This window comes from Castanea sativa, chromosome 10 (assembly GCF_040712315.1).
Source record: "Castanea sativa cultivar Marrone di Chiusa Pesio chromosome 10, ASM4071231v1".
In the NCBI taxonomy this organism is placed as follows: Eukaryota; Viridiplantae; Streptophyta; class Magnoliopsida; order Fagales; family Fagaceae; genus Castanea; species Castanea sativa.
This window is the reverse complement of record NC_134022.1, coordinates 3,270,643-3,292,820: the sequence shown is the minus strand read 5'-3', so window position 1 is coordinate 3,292,820 and position 22,178 is coordinate 3,270,643. Positions and strand designations below refer to the sequence as shown.

General features: G+C 36.2%; 1 protein-coding gene across 6 annotated transcripts; it reads right to left on the bottom strand.

Moving 5' to 3' along the window:
• Positions 1-1,809: 1,809 nt before the first annotated feature.
• On the bottom strand, positions 1,810-17,633 carry LOC142613098 (uncharacterized). Of its 6 annotated transcripts, none has more exons than XM_075785291.1 (12): positions 17,142-17,505; positions 14,905-14,977; positions 14,512-14,779; positions 14,347-14,425; positions 14,164-14,258; positions 13,395-13,499; positions 13,236-13,315; positions 5,762-5,852; positions 5,582-5,689; positions 4,653-4,739; positions 2,286-2,354; positions 1,810-2,186 (listed from the first exon to the last, which is right to left on the bottom strand). In XM_075785291.1, the coding sequence occupies exons 3-12, from the start codon at positions 14,734-14,736 to the stop codon at positions 2,058-2,060; spliced, it is 1,068 nt and encodes a 355-aa protein (XP_075641406.1). In that variant the 5' UTR covers positions 14,737-14,779; positions 14,905-14,977; positions 17,142-17,505; the 3' UTR covers positions 1,810-2,057. The 6 variants fall into 6 exon arrangements, with proteins under 6 accessions (XP_075641406.1, XP_075641405.1, XP_075641403.1 ...); XM_075785290.1 differs by having other exon boundaries at positions 14,512-14,824; positions 17,142-17,430; XM_075785288.1 differs by having other exon boundaries at positions 14,512-14,830; positions 17,142-17,425.
• Positions 17,634-22,178: the final 4,545 nt, after the last annotated feature.

Sequence of the window (22,178 nt, the reverse complement as noted above, 5' to 3'; positions counted from 1 at the left end):
CATTAGACATGCTAAGATATAGACACGTCTTGAGGGTAATGTGGAGAAGAAAAAGTAAGATTTATATTTAGGGTTTGGTAAGGGAGTTTGCTAATGAACTGTTGTGATTATGTGTGATGTTTTGGTAGGTAGGTGAGCGTTAAAAATTATGTTTTGAAATGAAATCTTATTTAAAATATTTCAATAAAATATTAAATATATGCTTCTACTCTTTACTTAAGTTCACTTTTTTTATGAGCATTCTTTTTTCTACATAGGTTCACATTTTTTATGAGGAATGAAGCTTGTATCCAGTGATTAGTTCCATTGGACACACTAGGATATGGACATGTCATGAGAGGAACATGGAGAAGAAAGAGTGAGATTTATATTTAGGGTTTAGTAAGGAAGTTTGCTAATGAACAGTTGTGACTGTGTGAGACATTTTGGTAGGTAGGTGAGCAGTAAAAATTATGTTTTGAAAATGAAATCTTATTTAAAATATTTCAATAAAATATTAAATACATGCTTCTACTTTTTACTTAGATTTACATTTTTTATGAGCGTTTTTTTTCTTACATAAGTTCACGTTTTTTTTATGAGGAGTGAGGCTTGTGTTTAGTGGCCAATTCCACTGGACACGCTAGGATATTGACATATGTATGCATCTCAACGTGTCTAGTGAAACTGGTCACTGGACACAAACCTCACTCCTCATAAAAAACATGAACCCACGTAGAAAAAAATAATAATAAAAAAACGCTCATAAAACACGTAAGCAGAAGCATCTATTTGATATTTATAGATTTTAGGATACTTCAAAAGCAAAGCACCTATTTAATATTTTATTGAAATATTTTAAATAAGACTCCATTTCAAAACATCACTTGCCAAAGTAAATTGAGAGATTTGTTTGAGATATTGAGAATAGTTTAGGGAGAGATTGAATTTGAGTGTTTTTTTTTAGTAAAATAAGAGAACTGTGACTTTTGTTCCAATGATAAACATTTTTATAGGAAATCAATGAATCAAATTTTAAAAGGAAATTATTTATTCCAACGATAAATTTTTTTGTAAGGTTATATTTGTAAGGAAAGAATCATATTTTATCAAAGGACTTTCTTTCCAATGAGTAATTCTTAAATATTCCTAGAGCTCGAAGAATAATGCTCCATCATTTCACATTAAGGTAAGATCCATTCATTAAATTCATAATAATGTCCACTATGAATGTAAGAGGAAATAACATCATTTATTTATGCTCCGTGAGTACCTAAGAATTTTTCCTTTTCAACAGACCAATGGTCATCTTTGTCCCTTTTTATTTATTTATTTTTTTTACTTATTTATTTATTTATATTTTTATTGGAAATAATTTTTTTCCATAATTTTTGAAGGAAAGGACGAAGGAGTCAATTTTTTTTAAAAAAAAGTAATCAAAGAATTTATAAATTTTTTAATTTTTTAAGTCAAAATTTTTTATAAAGATCTTGAATAGTTTTTCTTTTCTTTTTCTATCCTTCAATAAAAAAAATGTCCAATGGTTAGTTTAAAAAAAAAAAAAAATCAAAGCTATAGACAAATAGCAATATACACACACACACATGTATGTATGTATGGAGAGAGAGAGAGAGAGAGAGAGAGAGAGATTATCCAAATCACTCAAAGTATTAGTGGTAGGTGTGTGGTCTAAGTTCGATCACTTTCCGCCCCCACCCTCCACTAAATTCTTTTGTTAAAATCATCTCTAGGATGAAGTACAATTTAACCTAACACAGACTATACCTTGATTCCAACTTTACCCAAAGAAAGAAAATATATGTTCACAGGTGACCGAAATCATAGCATTTGCATCCAAGATTATGGTTCTGTCAAAATGCATTCATTCTCACACTTAGGGGGGGTAAAAAAACAATGCTACATCATATAAAGGTTAATGAGAAGTAAAAACGAAGATCTATGAAGCAATTTTTTTACAGCATTAGCTTCAAGAAACATGTTTGAGACCCAGAAAAGCATTCCAAAAATGAGATCCTATAAAAAGCTTTAGGAAGAAGATGATAATTAGGGATGATTTGTTACAGTTCCGGCTTGCTCTTACTTCTTTTCATCTTTGCCTTAAACCTTGACTTTGCCATGAGTGTCTGTACTGTATTTACGAAGTTCCCGACAGCCATTAAAACTAGAAGGATCCCACAAAAAAACACCTGCCAACAACGGCTTTCTTTCTATCAATAAACATTGCTTCGATACATAGAGGCAAGAATGCAATATCGTTTGGCTAAAGATTTTTTTACAAAAATTACCTGCCATTCAGAAACAACCCCAATGAATGCAGTCTTGAGTAACTGTAGTCCAACATATGCCTCGAAACCCTATATCAAGTCCAAAAACACAAAAATATACAAGCCACAACTAAACTCAGCTCACTGTGCTAACTTCAACAAATTTTATATAACAAAAATGAAAATTTTTAGCACAAAATAACATCTAAGGCCCCGTTTGTTTCAACATTAACATTTTTCTGAAATTTTTTTCCTCATTTTCTGGCCTTTAGGGCAGCTAAAAAACTTGATCAAACCAAAATCATTTTCTATTGACCAGGAATAACATACTTTTTGGGGCTTTTACGGCTTTTTTTTTTTAATAACATGGAACCTTACCAAGGCACAGGCCCTTTGGACCCACCCTTGATGAGTGAACCACCTATATCCAACCCCACTCGCCAAAATCATGTATCAAGTAATCTTTGAAAAAAGAAAAAAAGTAGTCCTATGGAACTCCTATTGGGGAAAAAAGATTTATGCCTTTACAGGAGTGTAAAGTAAAACATTTTCAGCCTCTAGAGAACAGAAACCCCCCTTTCTCATGAAACCGAAACCCCTCCTCTTTCAAAAGAACAGAATTCCTAAAACTGACAAAATGACAAAAGTATCTTTGAAATATCCAAAATATCGTGAAATCACCAAAATGATAAATAAACTCCAAATTTCCAAAAATACCCTCAAGAGTGGTACAATGTCCTAAATACCCTTGAAACATCTAAAATGACCAAAACCCTATAAAACATCAAAATAACATAAATACCTATAAAATCTCCAAAATGATCAAAATGCCCTCCAAACCTCCAAATTCCTAGAAAACACCAAAATAACATAAATACCTATAAAATCTCCAAAATGATCAAAATGCCCTCCAAACCTCCAAATTCCTAGAAAACACCAAAATAACATAAATACCTATAAAATCTCCAAAATGATCAAAATGCCGTCCAAACCTAACAAAAATACCCCCTAAAACCTCTAAAATGATAAACCTAAACAAAATAACAAAAATACTTTCAAAACCTCTGAAATGACTGAAATTCCCCCAAACCTAGAAAATGAAGGGGAAAAAAAACAAAGCCTTGAAACCTTCATAGTGACCAAAATTCCTTCAAAACCTCCAATATGACTAAGATACCTCTAAACCCACTAAATGATAAATAACTCTCAACCATCAAAATGACAAAAATACCTCTCAAATGTGTAAGTGGTTGATAGCTTCTATTGCTTTCAACAACCAAAAAAAAATATAGTAATAATAATAGTTGATAGCTTCTGTTAATTGTAATAGTAATTTTTTTTGTAGCAATCTTATTTTGATTGTTCTTATTTTTTAGGTTGATTTAGTTTTTCTATATTAATATTTTAAAGTGGTGAGTAAATTTTTGCCAAACAATGAAAAATGTTTTCCAGAATATTTTCTAGCAAGAAACATTTTACACCGAAACAAAGGGAACCAAGCCAAACCCCCCTCTCTTATCTTTACGGAAAAAAAAAATTCAGCCACCCCTTAGTTGACATGACTTCTAGGTTCCCAAAACAACCTTTTCATTGCAGCTGTGCATAGGTAATCAATTAATATCATTGCATGTCATGCAAAACACATAACGGTGTGACAGATGCAATAGGTTTTTTTTTTTTTTGATAGGTAAGAAATATGTATATTCCAAAAGCTGCTAAATGCAAAGAAGCACTAGCATATCAAGCGTACATAAGAGAAGAAAAGCACAAACAAAAAAGAAAAGAAAAGAAACACTAAGAACAAAGGAGAGAGCTAAGGAATACAGGAAGAAAATCACTGGTTGAGTCCCCAAGCCCTAGCCCAATCATGCAGGGAACCAGAAAAGAGAGCGAGCATTTGGTCATCGGATCTATCCAAATCCTCAAATGTCCGCCGGTTGTGTTCCTTCCAAATACACCACATTAAACACAATGGAACTAAATTCCAAATGTGCGATGAAACCTTCCCCAACCAATTCCACCAGCCAAAAAGAAGATCTGACACCGTACCAGAGGGACCCATGAAATCCCAAAGGTTCTATAGACAAAGCACCAATAGGTTGTATTCATCTTTAAATGAATCATTGAAAAAAAAATGCTCAAAAAAGGGGAGCAATCCTAAAACATGGAGAATATATGAAGGATGTGCCAAAAGAAAAGGAAAGTTAATAAATACAGGAAAAAAAATATCTATAATTCATGCTAAGCAAGGACTCTAGTAACTGATCAAAAAAAAAAAAAAAAAAGACTAGTTAGTTCGATGTAGAGAATGATACAGTAGCTGAATAATTGAAGTAGCATGCTTCTGTAAATGTTTAATAAGTAATGACCAAGTTTTGCGTACATCACCTGCATAGCGAAAAGTATTGGACACAACAACCACAGTTGGCCAGTCACACCGGCTGTTTCTCCCCAGACAACATCCATCCTCTTAGCCTGAAAATAATAGTCAAACAAATATTTTTTTTTTTTGATAAGTAACGATAAAAATATAATAGAGAAGAACACAGCCCCGTACATAGGAAATGTACTAAAGAGGCAAAAACATCAAGAAACCAAATTACAATGATCAAGCAAAATAGGAAGGGAAAGACAAGAAAAAGATGGTAAAACTAAACACCATTTCAGAAGAGTAAAAAAGAAAAAAGACTTAATCTCAAGAATGGACCGATCGCGACCCTCAAAACTTCTAGAATTCCGTTCCCGCCAGATACACCACATCAAACAGTGCGGCACCATCCTCCAAATCACTATATTGTGATGATGCCTGAAATTGCAAGCCCAACAATCCAATAGATCCACTACCCTTTGCGGCATCACCCAACAAATACCAAACAAGCAAAAGACCATACTCCACATCTCAAAAGCTATAGGACAGTGAAGGAGGAGATGATCAACAGATTCCCCACACTTTTTACACATATAACACCACTCAAGGACAACAAAGTGCCTTTTCCGAAGATTATCAATAGTAAGAATCTTGCTTAGAGCAGCAGTCCAAGAAAAAAAAGCAACCCGGGGAGGAACCTTCGATTGCCATATCATTTTCCAAGGGAAGATATTCCTCATATCATTCTCGTGTCTTGTCATTCTAACAAAGAAGTTTTATAACAGAAAGAACAAAGGGTGGGTATGGAGGGACCTAAGACTAGGGATCAAAACGTGAAAAATGATTCTATATTTAATATAAAACATAGAATGACTTCATCAAAAAATAAATAAAACATAGAATGGATAACAAAGGCAAATAAGGGGAAAAAACAATTTGGGGATGGCACCTTTCCCAATGCAATACGAGTATAGAGTCTCTGGCGTTGATATCTATTTTGTAAAAGCATTGCAACCCCTTGCATCATAGCCCATTGTAGGAAAAGTTGAACCCCTCTCTGCACATGATTTAACTGAGAATTATTTACAGAACCAATGATATTATTAACACATTGTTAAACAAAAGTAACCTGCTTTTGTGCACAATTTGGTTGTCCTTTAATCTCCCAGGTGAGACTAACCAGGGCCATACCCATAGCACAATAGTGATGATAAATCCACCTGCAAAATCAGTGTATTTGTAAAATACTCAGTGTGCTGCGCAACACAGACAAAACAAAGTGCCATGTCAAGGATGAAGCACTGATAAAGAAACTAAAATACATGCCATTTAATGTGCATTTTAACAAAAATATCATGTTGATATTTATTTTGAGGTAAACATAGAAAGTTTAATAAAAGAAAACAGGTAGAGCCCTAAGTATAGGAAGCACACAAGAAAAGCCCCTAACTACAAAGAGACAAGATGAACCCTAAAAGCTCAAGGCATTTGCAACACCCAACAGTACAGTTGAACAGAGCCAAACTTCCTTTTTTTTTTAAGTATCTGAAGTCAGCCAAAGTCAAACTCATATAGAGCTTGATCCATCACCTTTCGAGCAAAGGGGCATCTTTGTGCTTGCTTAATTCAATTGACAACCTAGTATTACTACTTAACAAAACAAACCTTCTTGTTGGAAGTTATGATTCACTTTCCAAACCATGAAGACTAAATCAAAGGATTGATTGCTCAGAGTAAATCAAGGATTGGAGCAAAAAAATTTATTTATAAGAAATTCAAATTCAAAATAGACATGAAATAAACTGATAGTTGACCTATTTTCAAATTCTTTTTTTTAAGTAACAAGGTATATATAGTCCAAGTATACAATAGGGTTGTTAGAATTATGGTTAAATGATTGAATTCATCATTTCCTAATAACTTAAGCTATTAGAAGAATTAGTTATATAACATGGTATCAAAGTACAAGATCCTAAATTCAATTCCTGTCTTCACTCTACCTCCCATTCAAATTGTTAAAAATCCCACGTGTTGGGCCCCACTTATTGAAGGGGAGTATATCCATACATGAGGGGGACTGTTAGAATTATGATTAAATTCATCATTTATTAATAGTTTAAGCTATTGAAAGAATTGGTAATTTAACAAGGTACACCAACAATTAAATTCTAAGTTACAAAGATAATCAAATCTAATAAGTTTGAAAATGAAGATAATCCTGACACTATCATCCATTTAAACATGAATCTGAAAAACAGCAGTTTCAAATCCAAAATAGTAATTTCACACCACTCAAAGCTTCTAGAAATCCTAATTTGCCTATGCCCTAATGCACCATATTAAGCAATAATGAATCACCTTTCCTAGAATTTCCTCTATTTTTTGGGGATAAATAATGAACTTTATTGATACCAAAACAGTCAACAAGAATTTCTATGTTCTAACATCAACCAAATTGACCTTCCCAACAAGCTAATAAGTCTTACTTCCCTTTGCATCACCCATTGAGCCCCAAAAAGGCTAAAAGACCATAGTCCAAAACTGTAAATCAAGTGTACAATGGAGTAAATGATCAAATGTCTCCCCCCAAGCCTTCTGCACATACAACACCAATTCAGCACAATAATGTTCTTTTTTCTCAAGTTGTCTATTGTTAAGAATCTCCCCAATATAACAGTCTACAAAAAGAAGCAACTCTTGCAGAAATTTAAGGCTTCCAAATGCTTTTCCAAGGAAAATCCACCTCTTGATCGGAGTTAAGGCTCTGTAATAAGATTTGACCTCAAACTATTTTTTTGCATATGGCTTCCAACAAAGCCTACCTTCCCCTCTATCTCACTCTAATAGTGAATACATTAAGTCCAAGAAAGACGAAATGGACTCCAACTCCCAATCATGTATTGTTTGTATAAAATTAAAAACCCAATGAATGCACCCATTGATATACTGCAAATAATTTGTTATTATCACATGCAATACAAAACAGTCCTAGGAACACCTCCTTGAAAAAAGGATCACCACACCAGACATCAAAGAAAAATTAACTTGTGGTACCATCACCCATCTAAAATGAATTGCGAAAATTTTGCACAAATACTGGTGCGGACACAAGGTACAAGCCCCCAATTATACGCATGTATGGGAGGAAGAGCAAAAAGAATATGGCCCAACCTATGGCCTTATGGATGGAGCCTGTTAGTTATTGGATTTGAGATTAAGCAAGCCCGAGCATTTAATAATTAGGGTTTCTTTATGAATTTTATTGTTAGCAATTTAAGCACTTTTTATTATTATTGTAAGACAGTTTTGAGAATAATAAAAAAAAAACATGTGTTTCTTTTTACACCAGTACCAACTCCAGTTTTTGCTTGGTGCTAACTCCAAGCAGCCCTTAGGTGCTAACTCCTTGAGTTTATTTTGTTGTTTATTTGTTCCATTGAAATAGTGAGGTTGTCCTACGTCAGATACTTATATATTTTCCTAGGCTAACACCATAAGACCCATTAACAACATTAGTACACCATCCACCCCATAAAGTGCCATACTTCTTCTCTACAACCCTCTTTCACAACGCCTCTCTCTGTGAACCATATCTCCTCAACCACTTCCCTAAGAGGGCTCCATTAAATGATTTCAGGTTCTTGATGGCCAAACCTCCACTTTGAAAAGGTTCACAAATTTAATCCCATTTAACTATATGAAGACTCTTCATCTAAACCCCTCCATAAAACTCTTGCTACAACCTTTAATTAAATTTAGTCATTTCCATCCCGCCTGTCTTTTTTCCATATTTCTAGAATAGTGTTCCAAATGATCTTTGCTTTGAATTTAAAACCAAAAGGCTGGCCTAAATATTTCAATGGTAACTTTGACATTTTGCACCCCAAAATAGTAACCAACTGGAATCAACTGACTTTCCTAGGTTAACCTTTATACCAGAGACAACTTCAAACCAAGTAAAAACAGACCAAAATTTTATTCGAGTTAGCTTCACAAAAAACTAATGTCTTTTTTTTGATAAGTAAATAACTTCATTGAAAAAAGAAAATAATACAAAAAAACCAAAGCACACAGGCAGTATACTAAGTAACTAGAAAAAACAGCAAAAACTATAAAACAAAGAAAGAACAACTATCTAACAAATCTGTCAAAGAATTAAAAGTAAAAACACCTGAAGACAAATCAATGTCCTTTTTTTTTTTTCTTTTTTTTTTTTTGATAAGTAACATAAGAAAATTTATTAGAAAAAATAACCAAGTACACTGGAAGTGTACTATAGTGGCACAAATCAAGAACCCAGATTTCAATGATCAATAAGACCGGGGAGAGAAAAACAAGAATAAAAAGGCAAACCTAAATTCCAATCAAGGATAGTATGGAAAAAGGACTTAATGTCAAGAATAGATCGTTTACAATCCTCAAAACATCTAGCATTCCGCTACCGCCATAAGCACCAAAACCTCCATAACTCTATATTTCGATGTCTACCAAACTTGCCCTGCCAAGAAGCCAACAACTCACTAACTTTATATGGCATAACCCAATGTATACCAAACAAACAAAAAACCATAGATCACAATTCATATGCTGTAAGACAATGAAGAAAAAGGTGATCCACCGATTCCCCACACCTTTTACACATAAAGCACCACTCTAGCACTGCGTATGCCTTTTGCAAAGAGAATACAAGAAAACATCAATAGATTATTCTCTGAATTGCTGATTGTAAAGCCCAATAATTACCTACCTCCTTATGCCTTATTTTTACATTCTACTCAATGCCTCCATAACAATAACTAAAGGTAACCACTAGGATTGCCATTGATGAAGATTGAAAAGCAATCTGTAGATATGCAAAAATTCTACAAAACAAAATCCATCTCCTCCATTTTGCTGAAATCCCACATCTTCTCTTAGGCTTTCTCCAAATCAAATTTGCAAAGAACTCCAGATCTCCTGACTTTGATCTGCTCTCAAAGCATTCATTAGCTCTAAGGATGAATCATAAATTAGCTTCCCCTTCACATGGGCGTTTTGAGAATATTCTCTAACGCCAATCTTAGCCAAATAGCCAAAATTTTAACAAGAATTTTATGAATTCCACCCACAAGGCTAATGGGCTGAAAGTCCATAACATCAAGTGTGCCATAGTTTTCTGGAATGAGAGCTATAAAAGTTACAGTAAGAGTTTTACTAACTTTTCTCAACTGACTTTTCTCAAACTAACCCTACTTGTGGAAAGCCTAAAACACTGCCATAATATCAGACTTAATTATGTTCCAACATGTATGGAGGAAGGAAAAAAAAGCCACAGGAAAGCCATCTGGCCTGGTGCTTTATTTTCATTCAAGCTCTTGACCACACCACACCTAAAACTTCTTTTGAAAAAAGACTTTCCAACCATTCTGCATCATCTTCAGTTACAGCTGAAAAGTGTAAACATCCAGCAAAAGGTGCCTAAATTTTAATACCTAACTTCACAGGAAAGGATTTCACCATGTCAATATATACTTATATCTTCGTAGGAGTATCTCTTGCGGAATTTTGATTGAGAGGTTTCATTTTAAAGGTTTGACATGTAAATTGATTCATAGCAAGTTTCTCATTTGATCACTAATTCTCATACTGCCAAAAAAAAGGAGTACAAACTCTTTGCAGGAAGTAGTTTTAACATAGGTTTCATTTCTTACAAGTTGCACATTTCCATAAAAATTTAATAATTTAATGCACATCTCGGGGGAAAGTGTGGGAAAGTATCTTCATTTTCCAAAGAATGAAGACTAAATCAAAGAATTAATTTCTTGGAGTAAATCAAGAGACTAAATCAATCACTTATATTGATATGAAATTTAAATTCAAATTACACATGCAATTATATTGATAGTTGATCTATTTTCAAATTCTATAAATTCCATTATAAATATGGGTTGCCTTGTAATGTTTTGTCTATGAAGTGAATGAAAGACATAGGCATTTGGGTTTTGGTGTTGTGGACATAGGTCTTAGTGACCGAACAATAATAATTTCTTCCATTCTCTTTCTCATCTAAGGCCAAACCAGGTTAATATCTTCCATTATTATTTTTTCATCTTCTATTTATTTTCCATAGTATTTCAAAGTTTGACACTTCTCATTCATAGAAAACCTCCAAATCATCTAAACCTCACCGAACTCTCAGGGCTTTTCTGAATAAATGAAGTCAAAGGTAGTATCTATCCATTCCGATTCCCAATCTTTCACTGCTGTACAAATCACAAATTCCAACCAAAACAAGTCTGGAGACTAATAGAATGCCTAAAAACCGAACATCATGCCAAAGCAAAGTCTCTGACCATCCCCAACATCAAATCTAAAATACTAACTAAACAACCTCCAACACCCCCCCCCCCCTTCTTTCAACCTTTCCTCACCCCCTTTCAAAGAATAAACCCCCATGTTGACTTTGACAATGTTAGATATTTTCAAGCCAATGAGAGAGATGGCAATGTCTACTATTGTCAGAATACACATTTCTAGTACCATGTATTATACAATATACAGTCCCTTCATATTTTCAATCAGATTCTAGATTTATTTAAGTCAAACCACATATTTTTCCTTCACATCTCTTCATGCATGCAATACCTAGATTTTTTTTTTACTGGTAAGTCATGTATACACCTAATGGGTACAATACCTAGATTAAATCTTCTAGGTCAAGATTTGAATATCCTTTACCAAGAATAACCTGAGATAACCAACACAAACAACATAAAAAGTGCATTTGCCAGGTAGTGACACAAACAAGATACCCAAAAGTAGCTTGGTAGCAGATATAAAACCTCTCTTTATTTTTTTTTCTTTTTTTTTTTTGATAAATAACTTAAGTTTCTTGGAAAAAGAAGGCCCAAGTATACAAGAAGTAAACTGTGAGACCATCACCATCAAACTCTCAAGTTACAAAGATCAATGAAATCTGAAAGCTAAAAAAGATGTAAAAGAAATGTAACCCAAAGATGACATCCAATCAAACAAAGACTTCAAAAAAAACAAAAACAAAAAAACTTCTTTAAATCAAGGATAGTCCTTTCGCGACCCTCAAAACTTCTAGCATTAAAACAAATCCAAAACTCTTTGTAGCATAGCCCATTGAACTCCAAACAAACCAAATATCATACTCCACAAAACTGACTTTGCCAAGAAGAAAAAAAATCCAAAACTCTTTGAGGCATAGCCCATTGAACTCCAAACAAACCAAATTTCATACTCCACAATTCAGGAGTAGATGGTCCACAGTTGCCCCAGAGTTTTTACACATATAACACCAATCTATCACAACAATACTTCTCTTCCATAGGTTGCCAATAGTATGAATTTTTTCCACTGTAGAAGTCCATTAATAATTTTCCACGTAAAAGGCACAGTTGTATTGGGCTTCAAAGAACTGTAATAACCTCCCCCCCAAAACCCCTGCCCTTAGCTGGCTTCCAATCAAAGTTTATTGTCCGCACTTCCAATTCTGTACAGGTCATGAGAAATGCAAATCCCTATGAACTCCATTACAGAATTGCATAAGGGCCACTATAGAAGACTCTGTGCCACAACTAATTCCATACAGTTCTGGTTAAGTGTATTTTAACAAATGATCTCCATGTCTTTTAATAAATGATCTCCTTACCACCAATCATGCCAAAACTTCACTCTAGATCCATCCCCCACCTCATAAGATGCGGAATGAAATTGCTAGTTGCACTACTTCAAAATAAAGCTTCATTAAATTTTCTTAAATTCCTAATAGCCAGCCCCCCACTCTACTCTCTCTCTCTGTCTCTCTAAATGCTGCTTGAACCTTCTTATTCCACTACCAAATCTCCTTAGGTGGTCACTCACATCCTTTAGGTTCATTGTGTATCTCTTTAGCCACTCTTTCAATGCAACTAGCAATTTCATTCCGCATCTTATCAACAACTTTGTCTAGATCTCACTTGCCTTTTTTTTTTTTTTTAATCTCTCTAAATGCTGCTTGAACCTCCTTATTCCACTACCAAAACTCCTTAATCGGTCACTCACATCCTTTAGGTTCATTGTGTATTTCTTTAGCCACTTTTTAAATACAACTAGCAATTTCATTCCACATCTTATCAACATCTTTGTTTAGATCTCACTTGCCTTTTTTGAACATTTTAATCTCATCTCCTTAGTCGGTCACTCACATCCTTTAGGTTCATTGTGTATTTCTTTAGCCACTTTTTTAATACTATTAGCAATTTCATTCCACATCTTATCAACATCTTTGTCTAGAACTCACTTGCCCTTTTTTTATCATTTTAAGTTAAACAAATTTTATTTCTCTCCCTTCAAATCTCACCACCTAATTTATGAGTTTCCAACCATGCATAGACCTTCATAAAGGAACAAGTAGATCCAGATCAACTGAATATTAACTAGAAGGTCATCCAAATTAAAGTCACCACAAAAATTAAATTCCGATGCCTTCTAATATATAATATATAAAATCTTTGTTCAAACTGTCAATCCAGTTTGTTCTAATATGTTATGACAAAAGCATGCTCATTGTTTAGTTGCAAAAATTCAATGCCATGAAAGATTGTATGCACTTTTACCATGGACGAATATCACTTCCGTTCACTCTCAAAATGTTTTCTCGCAATGCCAAGCCAGTGTAGAGGAACAAAAGCCAAGCCTGAGAAAGTGCATGTTCCATATTAAATAAAAATAAAAATCTTCAAAATCAGGCTTTAAAAACTTAATTAGGGAAATACCTGGTACAGCTGAACGGGAAAAGCTGGCAAGCATCCATCCCAAATCCAAGACCTTAGAATAAGAAGCACTGCTGGGAAAAAGAGAAACAGAAGGGCAGTTCTATCCTGGTTTACACAGATAAAAGAGAGTTTTTAGTGGAAGTGAAGCTTCTCCGGTTGATATTCTTTTAGGTTGCGTTTGAACATGAAGATTTAAAATCAAGGGACTCGAAGAACAATTGTTATTATTAATAGCTTAATATGAATTAAACAACACTTAATTGAGCTTTCGAGACTTTATTCCAATAAAAGCATGAATGATGTTATGGACTTGAAATTAAATTTTGCACCTAATTATTTCAAATCCACATATTAATGAAATTAAACTCCATCCAAAAATTCCATCAATAGCAAAAAGTTTGCTCTTTCATTCTCTATTTAAATCATTTAAACTAAATATTGAATCACAAATTTTAATCTTGAATTCCTTCAATTGAAATGAAGCATTAGGTACCCATTATTTATTATTGGTAATTACATCTTACGGACGTAGCAGGTTGGTGTTGAACCCACAACCTCACCCTCAACCTTGGTTGTACAAGGGGAGGAGGTATCATGTTGAGCTAGAGCTCGTCAGCTTGAAATTCTTTAATGCAGGACAGGAAAATCTTGAAAGTAGTGAGTAGAAGTAGAAAAAAAGCTAAATGTTTGCAGAAGAGGGTGAAAAGAAAACATATGGTAGAGTAGTAAAAGCAAAAGGCAGAATATAGAAATAGAGAAGGAAGCATACTCTGTAACTGTTGTACTCCTCTTTAACCTTTAATTGAACGTCTTTTTGCGAGGCACGGACATTAATAGGACCCAGAAACATCTTCAAAAATCCCCCTTCACATCAATTCATTCATTTCAATTTTAATAAACAAATATAAATTTGAATTTGAATTTGACTACTATTGGAATATAATAATATAACCTTGAGTTTTTGGAGGAAGGAAAGAAGCGGCATCTCCATCAACCATGATACATCTAGCTCTCTGTAAATCTTCTTCGAGCTGCAAAAAATTAAAAATGAATTCAATGAGGAAAGAATGGGAATGGGATCCAATTAAACTTGCAATGAAAGAATAATAATTATTGCCTTGTCTGCTAACTTGGGATCGAGAAGGTTATGGTCGTTATGAGAGAGGAGAGAATGGAGGCGGCGAATGGAAGAGTCGAGGGAAACGGCACGGTTACGGAGGGATTGGTCATCGGCGGAAGCCTTGGAAATGAAAGATGCCGCAGAGTCCTGAAGCTCCTTAGCCTGCTCCACCACTCTTCGTACTTCTTCCTCTATTTTCTTTGCCGATTCCGATTCCCCCATCTCTTCTCTTTGTCAGTTCCCTCAACAAGTTTGTAACAAGGAACTGGTAACCGGAAATCGAATATGCACTATGACAAGTTTCTTATTTCTGAAACTAAAAGTAGACATACAATTCCTTTAATCAAACATGTAAGATATAAGCAAAATCAGAAATTTGACCAGACTTACAAATCATCCAGTGCCATTAGTAACATATCTTAGGAATACTTGTGTGCCTAATTGCCAAGCTTGTATCTGAGTACTGTTTACCACAAAGCAAATATATAAAATTATGAGTTTCTTAATTCTGAAACCATTACTACACCTACAACACCTTTGATGACTTAACCTAGCATTTAAGTTTTATTTTAGACATATGGATCAGATTGTAGAGGAGAAAACCAGCAGCAGTAAGAACTTAGCAGAAGTCATTAAGCTGCAGCAAACCACCATCAGAAAGGGTTGGTAATCAGGTAATGACAAGTTAATCCATCCAAAATTTGGGCAGATCATTAAAATATCGTTCTAATACCACAAAAACAAAAGTGACTAAATAAAAATGAAAGGACCAAAAATATTTCATAAAAATTATTGTTCTTTTAATCCAGGCACCTCATCCCTACTTTACACTCTGTTTGTTTCGTTGGAAAACCTTCTATGAAGATAGTTTTCCACATTTTTCAGTGCTTGTTAGCATAAAAAAAGATTGGTCAATGGAAAATTATTTTTAGTCAACGGAAAACTCTTAAAAAAATAAGGCTTATTTTCTATAGGTTGTTTTCCAAAAAAAAAAAAAAAAAGGAAAACAATCTCTCTCACACAGTGCCTAGCTCCTATAAATACTATCTTCTTCTAACCTAGTAAAAAATATTTTCTTTCGCTCGTTCAGCCTTTCTCACAATAAACTCTCTCACTGCTTCTTATCCCTTTTGTTTTTTCTCTCTTCTTACACCCTCACTATCACCCCCTCTGGCCTCTTCTGTTCCCACAAATTTCTCTCTCTATCTGCCTCTCTTCTCTTTTTTCTACCTATTTCTTCTCCCGTCTATAACATAGTTCTTTAATAAGGTTTTTATTTTTATTTTTCTCCTCACAGATCGGTTCTATAACAATTTTTGGTATATTTATCAACTATTTATACTAGATTAGTTTAGTTTGCCAGTAAAACTATCTGGCCTATGTGGCATTTTGAACTATTTAAAACGGAACTTAAGGTTATAATGGTTATTTTGAATTATGAAAAGTATGGTTTATATATATATATATATATATATATATATATATATATATATATATATATATATATATATATATATATATATATTATGTACGTTACTGTTCATATACATGAGCAAGATGAGTATTTGAGATCATGAAAATTGGATAGCTAATTTTGATTGTATCTGTTGTCAAAATTTTAGTTTAAAAACCAAATTCATTCTTGGTTTTTTATTATTATTTATTTATATTAATTACATTGGGTGGGTTTACACAATACACATATTATACATGTTTTAAATTATACAAGAAATATTATAAAACTGTGGATACCAAACACTAGAAAACATTCTTAAGCCCATTTTCAAGATTATTACCAAACACTGAAAAATGAGATGTTTTCTAAAAAATGCTCTCTAAAAATTGAATCATTTTCTAGAAAACGTTAATGCCGAAACAAACAAAACATTATTATTATTATTTTTTTTTTTTTTATGACATAGGATAATGGGCTACCCTCCAATTATCATATACAGTAGGTAATAATTTCGTGGTATTGTTTGATGTGGTGTATTTGGAGTGAGAGGAATGCAAGATGTATTGAGGGATGTGAACGGTCCTTGCTAGAGATTATTGCTAGAGATTACGTCTTTCTTCTGCCAAACTCTCCTTGTTTGAAGCGTGGTGCTGTCGCATTTTTCTTGTTTTTCCATTCCTGGTTTACTTGATCATTGTAATTTTGGTTTTTGATTTTTTTTCCCCCACTGTACATCTCAATGTACTCGGGTTGGCTTCTTTATTAATAAAATTTTTCATTACCTATCAAAAAAACAATAATAATCAACCATCCAAAGTTAAAAAGGAATTTTCCATTGCACCCTTGGAAGAAACCTGTTATATATTTTAACATTTAATTTTTGAAGTCACAACCACCATATGCAATTTCCAGTGCCTAGAGTAAAAGTACTACCTACACAACTAGTTGCTGACTAATGAGTTATGACCCAAATCCATTTCTCCATTTCAGTTCGACACATACAAAGAGAGCATTGTCTTCAGCTAAGCATTTCATCAAACACATAATTTGCATTTCAAAGTACCCACAAACAAAAACAGAAAATAAAGACAAACAAACAAACAAACAAAATCAAATGACGAAGAAGAAGAAGAAGAAGAGCTGAGAGAGAGAGAGAGCGAGAGAGACAAACCTGAACCACATCAAAATTCGAGCATTCACATCAAAATTTTCCACAACCACTGAGCACAGCAAATGCCAAACCAAAATCCACTCAATAAAGATCAGTTACGTAATTGCAAAATTGAACCGCCGGTGATTGATTCAACGGCCACCGCAGTATTGTGTTTCCGATTGCGAATCGGAGATCAGGGATTGAATCGGGAAGCTTCGGAGAGAGAGTGACACAGGTACACCACACCGTACACGCAACGCAAGAGACAAAGAGAGATAAGTCTTTTTTAAGATTAGTTTGGCGAGGCTGAGGCTGATGCTGATGCTGATGCTGATGCTTAACTATATTTTTTAACATCAGAGTAGTTCAGCTTTAGTCTGATTGGGGCCACCGGGTTTGAAAGTATTTTGAAATTCATAGATTTGGACCTTTCAAGCCCAGATCCATCTCTAGTCCCAACTCTTTTACCTGATAAATAAAAAATAAAAAATAAAAATTGGATTTAGGCTCGCAACGGATTAATTGAGGTGGGGTGGGATTTTTTTTTTTTAGTGATTTTTTTTTTATTTGTGCTTATACAATAATTTTTATTATTTTATTTAAGAAGTAGAGGTATATAATCAATATTCTATATATTATTAGCTCTATATATTAAGAAGATTTAGAAAATTAATTATGCCTTAAAAAAATGTCAAAAATACTCCTAAGTTAATTAGATAATCTTTATTCTTAAAAAATAAAAAACAGGGTTAAAATTGTAATTCAATAAAATAGATCAATTCAAATTGAAAAATTATATTAAACTCAAAATAAAATAAATAAAATCATCACTTGCGGAGCGCGTGTAATGAGACTGGTTGTTATTATTATTATTATTATTATTGTAAGTGCACAATTGCACCTGGACCCAAATACAATATTATGGGCTCAGGCCTTATGAGCATTAGACAATGAAATTTGTAGAGTGTGGGTTTGAAATCTAAGTTGGAGGTACTGAGAACTTAATAACAGGCTAAGATGTGCAAACACTTGTAATTAATAGATGATAGTTGCAAATGGACCTCCTCGGACGTGAGCCGAGAACTACTTCTGTATTATTTCTCTTTCTTTCTTAAAGATAACAATTCTTAATTTCTTTCTTGGTTCCTCACTGATCCCCATTTTTCTTTGGCCTTCACCCCCTTTAAATACTTCTTCTCTTGGTGTTTCATCCACGTGTTGCTCCAATCTCCTTCCCCCTAGATATTTCTTCTCTTAGTGCTTTGAATAGTAACCAGAAGTTTCGGTTCTACTGTTCAGGGGCCACTTCCCCATTAATGCGGTCAGGGAGGTAGGTGCAAAGTCTTTAATGTGGAGGTGGCAGCCTTTGCTTATGATATTTTTCTAACACCGGTGTATCTAAAAGGTTCAGAGGTTCCCCCTTTTAACCAACAGTCTTTCCGGAATTCTGCCTTGACCTTCATAGTGAACCTCCGAGTTCTCTTGGGTCTATCCGATGAGCAACTTACCCTCGGATATGTCCTCGGATATGTCCTCGGACCCTCGGCGTATGGGCCGATTCGCAGTACTAACAAATTCTTAGCTCAAGAACAGATCAGCCCTCCTTGCTAGAGCCCAAAGGCCCAAATGCCTGCTTGGGTCCTTTTACTCCCTACAATAGCCCCTCAAAACTCTATTTTTCAGCATCTGAGGAGAAAAATAGGGTTTTGATCCAACGAGAACTTACTCCACACGTTTTGTAAATAATTGCATGTGTAGAGATCGTTTCGTGTTCCAGAGGACGCCACTTGGCGGTTTTAATTTCAAAAAACGCGCACATTTATTACCGTAAGTTACACATTGTCCCCCACGTTCAACAGTGAGATGAACATCTAACGGCCCTTGTTACCCCCTGAAAATTTGGGCGGGACGAATGCAATTTCGAGACCGCTTCCCGCACGTTGTGACGCTTTGGGAACCTGCGCCTTCATTTATTTCTTCAGAGGCTAATCCCATCAAAACATCAGTAGTCACCTTTTCTCTGCAGAAATTCGTGGAAACTCGCACAACTTCAAACTTGTAAGTTCCTATTCTTTTTCTTTAACCCATTCTCCTCGGATCCTGTCCTCGGCTCCCGTTTTAACCATTCTCCCTCTTAAAAACTCAGTCTTTCGTTCCTTTTTGATGGGCAGATTTAAGTGTTTAGTTGACACCGCCGCTGGGATGGAAGGTTTTAGAGCTAAGTATCACATTCCCAACGACGTAGGTTTAAGATACTGCCCGGCGGAAGCCATGGCCGATTCTAGGAAAACCGGAGAGGTCATCATCCCTATGGTTGCCTTCATAGAAGGTGGGATGACCCTCCCAATGAAAAGCGTAACCAGGGAGTACCTCTGCAACCACCGGTTGTGTCCCAATCAGTGCGCTCCCAACGTTTTTAGAGTCTTAGGAAGCGTCCACGCTCTAAACGAGCAGATGGATCTAAACCTCACCTGGCATGATGTCGCTTTTATGTACGAATGCCACAAACTCACTAGAGTAGGTTATTATATCAAATCCCGCTCTAGTGTAGTTAGGTTGATTTCCTGTCTGCCCAAGTCCAATAAAGGCATGAAGGACGACTACCTCATCGCCTCAGGCAACTGGCATGACGGCCCCTACTGCCCAGTCGAGTGGAGAGATCCAGGTGTGACTCCTTAGGGTCTAACTTCCCACCCCGTAGCTCCATCTAACATCCTGAAATGTTCATTTACATTCACTTAAGCGTTTAACTTCGATTTATTACATGTCCTACAAATCTGACCATGTTTGTATGTCTTGGTGCCTTTCTTTGCAGATAAACAACACGTGCGCCCACGCTTAAGCCACTGCAACGTTGCAGATTTGAACCGAGTGCTTCACTCGGAGATTTTTGTAAGCGAAGACTTGCTGCTTCGGGCGGCTCACTTGATATTAGGGTATGACCCTATCTCCTCGGACTTCTAGGAGATCGAGAACGCCATCATTGCGGGTGACCGGAGACGTAGGCGAATCAACGTTGCCAGGCCGCATTTCTTAGCCGACCACGATATTCCCGACGATCTCCACACAATCCTATACACGCAACCTCTCACGGTGATCCCTCTCGCAGCTCACTCTCAGGCGACCGCTATCCTAGAGGAGCAAGTGTCCTCTTCGAACACGTTGGACGAGGAGATAGAACAATTTCAACTCGAGGACGTCCAACGACCTCGCGTAAACCCGTTCGTTGTCCTTTCCGACGAGGAGGAAGAGGCTGCCGAGACCTCTGGGATCCCGGGCCTAGTGATAGCACGTCCAGACGACAGCTCTGTTGAAGAGGACATGGACGTGCTTAAGGGCCTCATGACCGTGAGAGGTGAAAAAGTTGCTAAAAAAGGGGTGAGGGGATCCCAAGCTCCCCCAGCCTTGCCACCACCCCTTCCCCCAGCCGATCCCAAGCCTCCTGCCGACGATCCGAAGAAGAAAATGAAGGTGGAGGCTGAGGGGACTGGTGGCAAGGAGCAGAAAAAACTGAAACAGCAACCACCGCCGGCTCAGCAGCAGAAGTTGGATAAGGGCAAGGGGCGCGCCCGCTCGGTTGAAAGTGGGGAGATCAGAGACGCGGCTGAGATGCGCCGAGCACCGGCTATGTGGTCTCCCGAGCTGAGACTGGATGGAGTGCCAATTCCCCTTCAGTCTAACATCAGGGCGTTCCAGCAAGGCCACGCCCTCCACCTGGCCGATGCGTTGAAGCGCCCACTTCTACTGCCCAAGGACATGGAGGCCTTGGAAAAAATGAGCCAGCCACAGCTGTTCCTTTCCTTGAAGAGGGACTTAGCTCTGGTAAGCTTCATTTCATTCTTGTATTCTTAGGGTTATTTATAAATTTCGTAGTATATTTAACCCCCTAACATTTATCGCAAGCCATTCAAGAAGTTTTTGCTGCCGAGAAATTCGTGGAGGATTCTCGGAAGCGGATCGGAGCGGAGCAGGAAATAAGACAAGAGACAGAAAGGTCCCTGTGCCAGGCCCTGGCGGAGAATGGAAAGCTTACCTCCCAACTGGCTGATTTGAAGAGAGAGAGATGGTGCTGAAGCCAGTCTGAAAACCATGAAGAATTAAGTGGAGGGGCAACACAAGCTTCTTCACCAAAAGGATGACGAGCTCTCCCAAGCCCAACGGGCACGCTCTGACTTGGGGAAGGAGCTTGCGCGGATGAAGGAGGAAGCTCTCGCCCACAAGCACACTCTAGAGGCTGCAAAGCAGGCCAGCTACCAGTGGTTGCAACACAGGACCAGCTGACAGAAGCTTTCGCGACATTGTGCCGAGAATACTGTTAGCAGGTATGGGGGGAGGCCTTAAACGTAGCAGGGGTTCCTCAAGCTTCCGAGCTGAGGAAGCCCGAGAACGTTTGGCTTCCCCTTGACATACAGGAGATAGAAGACGCTCCCATTCTCGCCTCTCCTGCCCTTCCTCCTGTAATGCCAGAACTCGTTCCTGATCCTACAGAACTTGAAGGTTCCCATAAAGAGAAGGACGGGTGTGGAGGTGCCGAGAAGTAGCAAATTCATAACGTGGAGCCCCTCATTCCTTCAACAGACAAAGGGAAACAAGTCTTGTCTACCTTTGAGTTGGAGTTGAAGAGCACAGAGGCTGGCAGCAGCTCCCTCCAAGACCCCCCTCCCCAAGCTTAGGGCCTAGCATAGGACTTTTCTGTACTCCTTTTTTTTCCTCTTTTTTTTTTATATGAAGATGTATTCCCTTTATAATTAATGAAGAACAATTTTACTCTATTTCCATCCGAGTTGTATTTATTTCACTTTATCCTTTTTATACTTGTCATGAAAGTTTTTACTAACACATAGCTAAAGACAGAACAGAACAAACAAGTCTTACTCCAGAAGTTGAACAATTGTAACCTTTAAACAGCCATGCGCGTATTTGCTTTGCAAAGTAAAACATTTAAGAACCTGACAGAAACTAACTTAGTTTGGATATTATACAATGCCTTAGTTAGAAAACCCACATGATGGTTAAACTTTGTAACCTGAGGTATCACTTTTAGTGGGATGTAAG

Bases quoted from the DNA above. Each gene is read 5' to 3' on its own strand.
- LOC142613098 (XM_075785287.1), bottom strand. From the start codon at position 14,736: ATGGGGGAATCGGAATCGGCAAAGAAAATAGAGGAAGAAGTACGAAGA. The intron at 13,500-14,163 runs GTATGCTTCCTT...TGTGTAAACCAG, and splicing joins AGGAGTACAACAGTTACAGA to GATAGAACTGCCCTTCTGTT. The intron at 13,316-13,394 runs GTATTTCCCTAA...GCACTTTCTCAG, and splicing joins TTCCCGTTCAGCTGTACCAG to GCTTGGCTTTTGTTCCTCTA.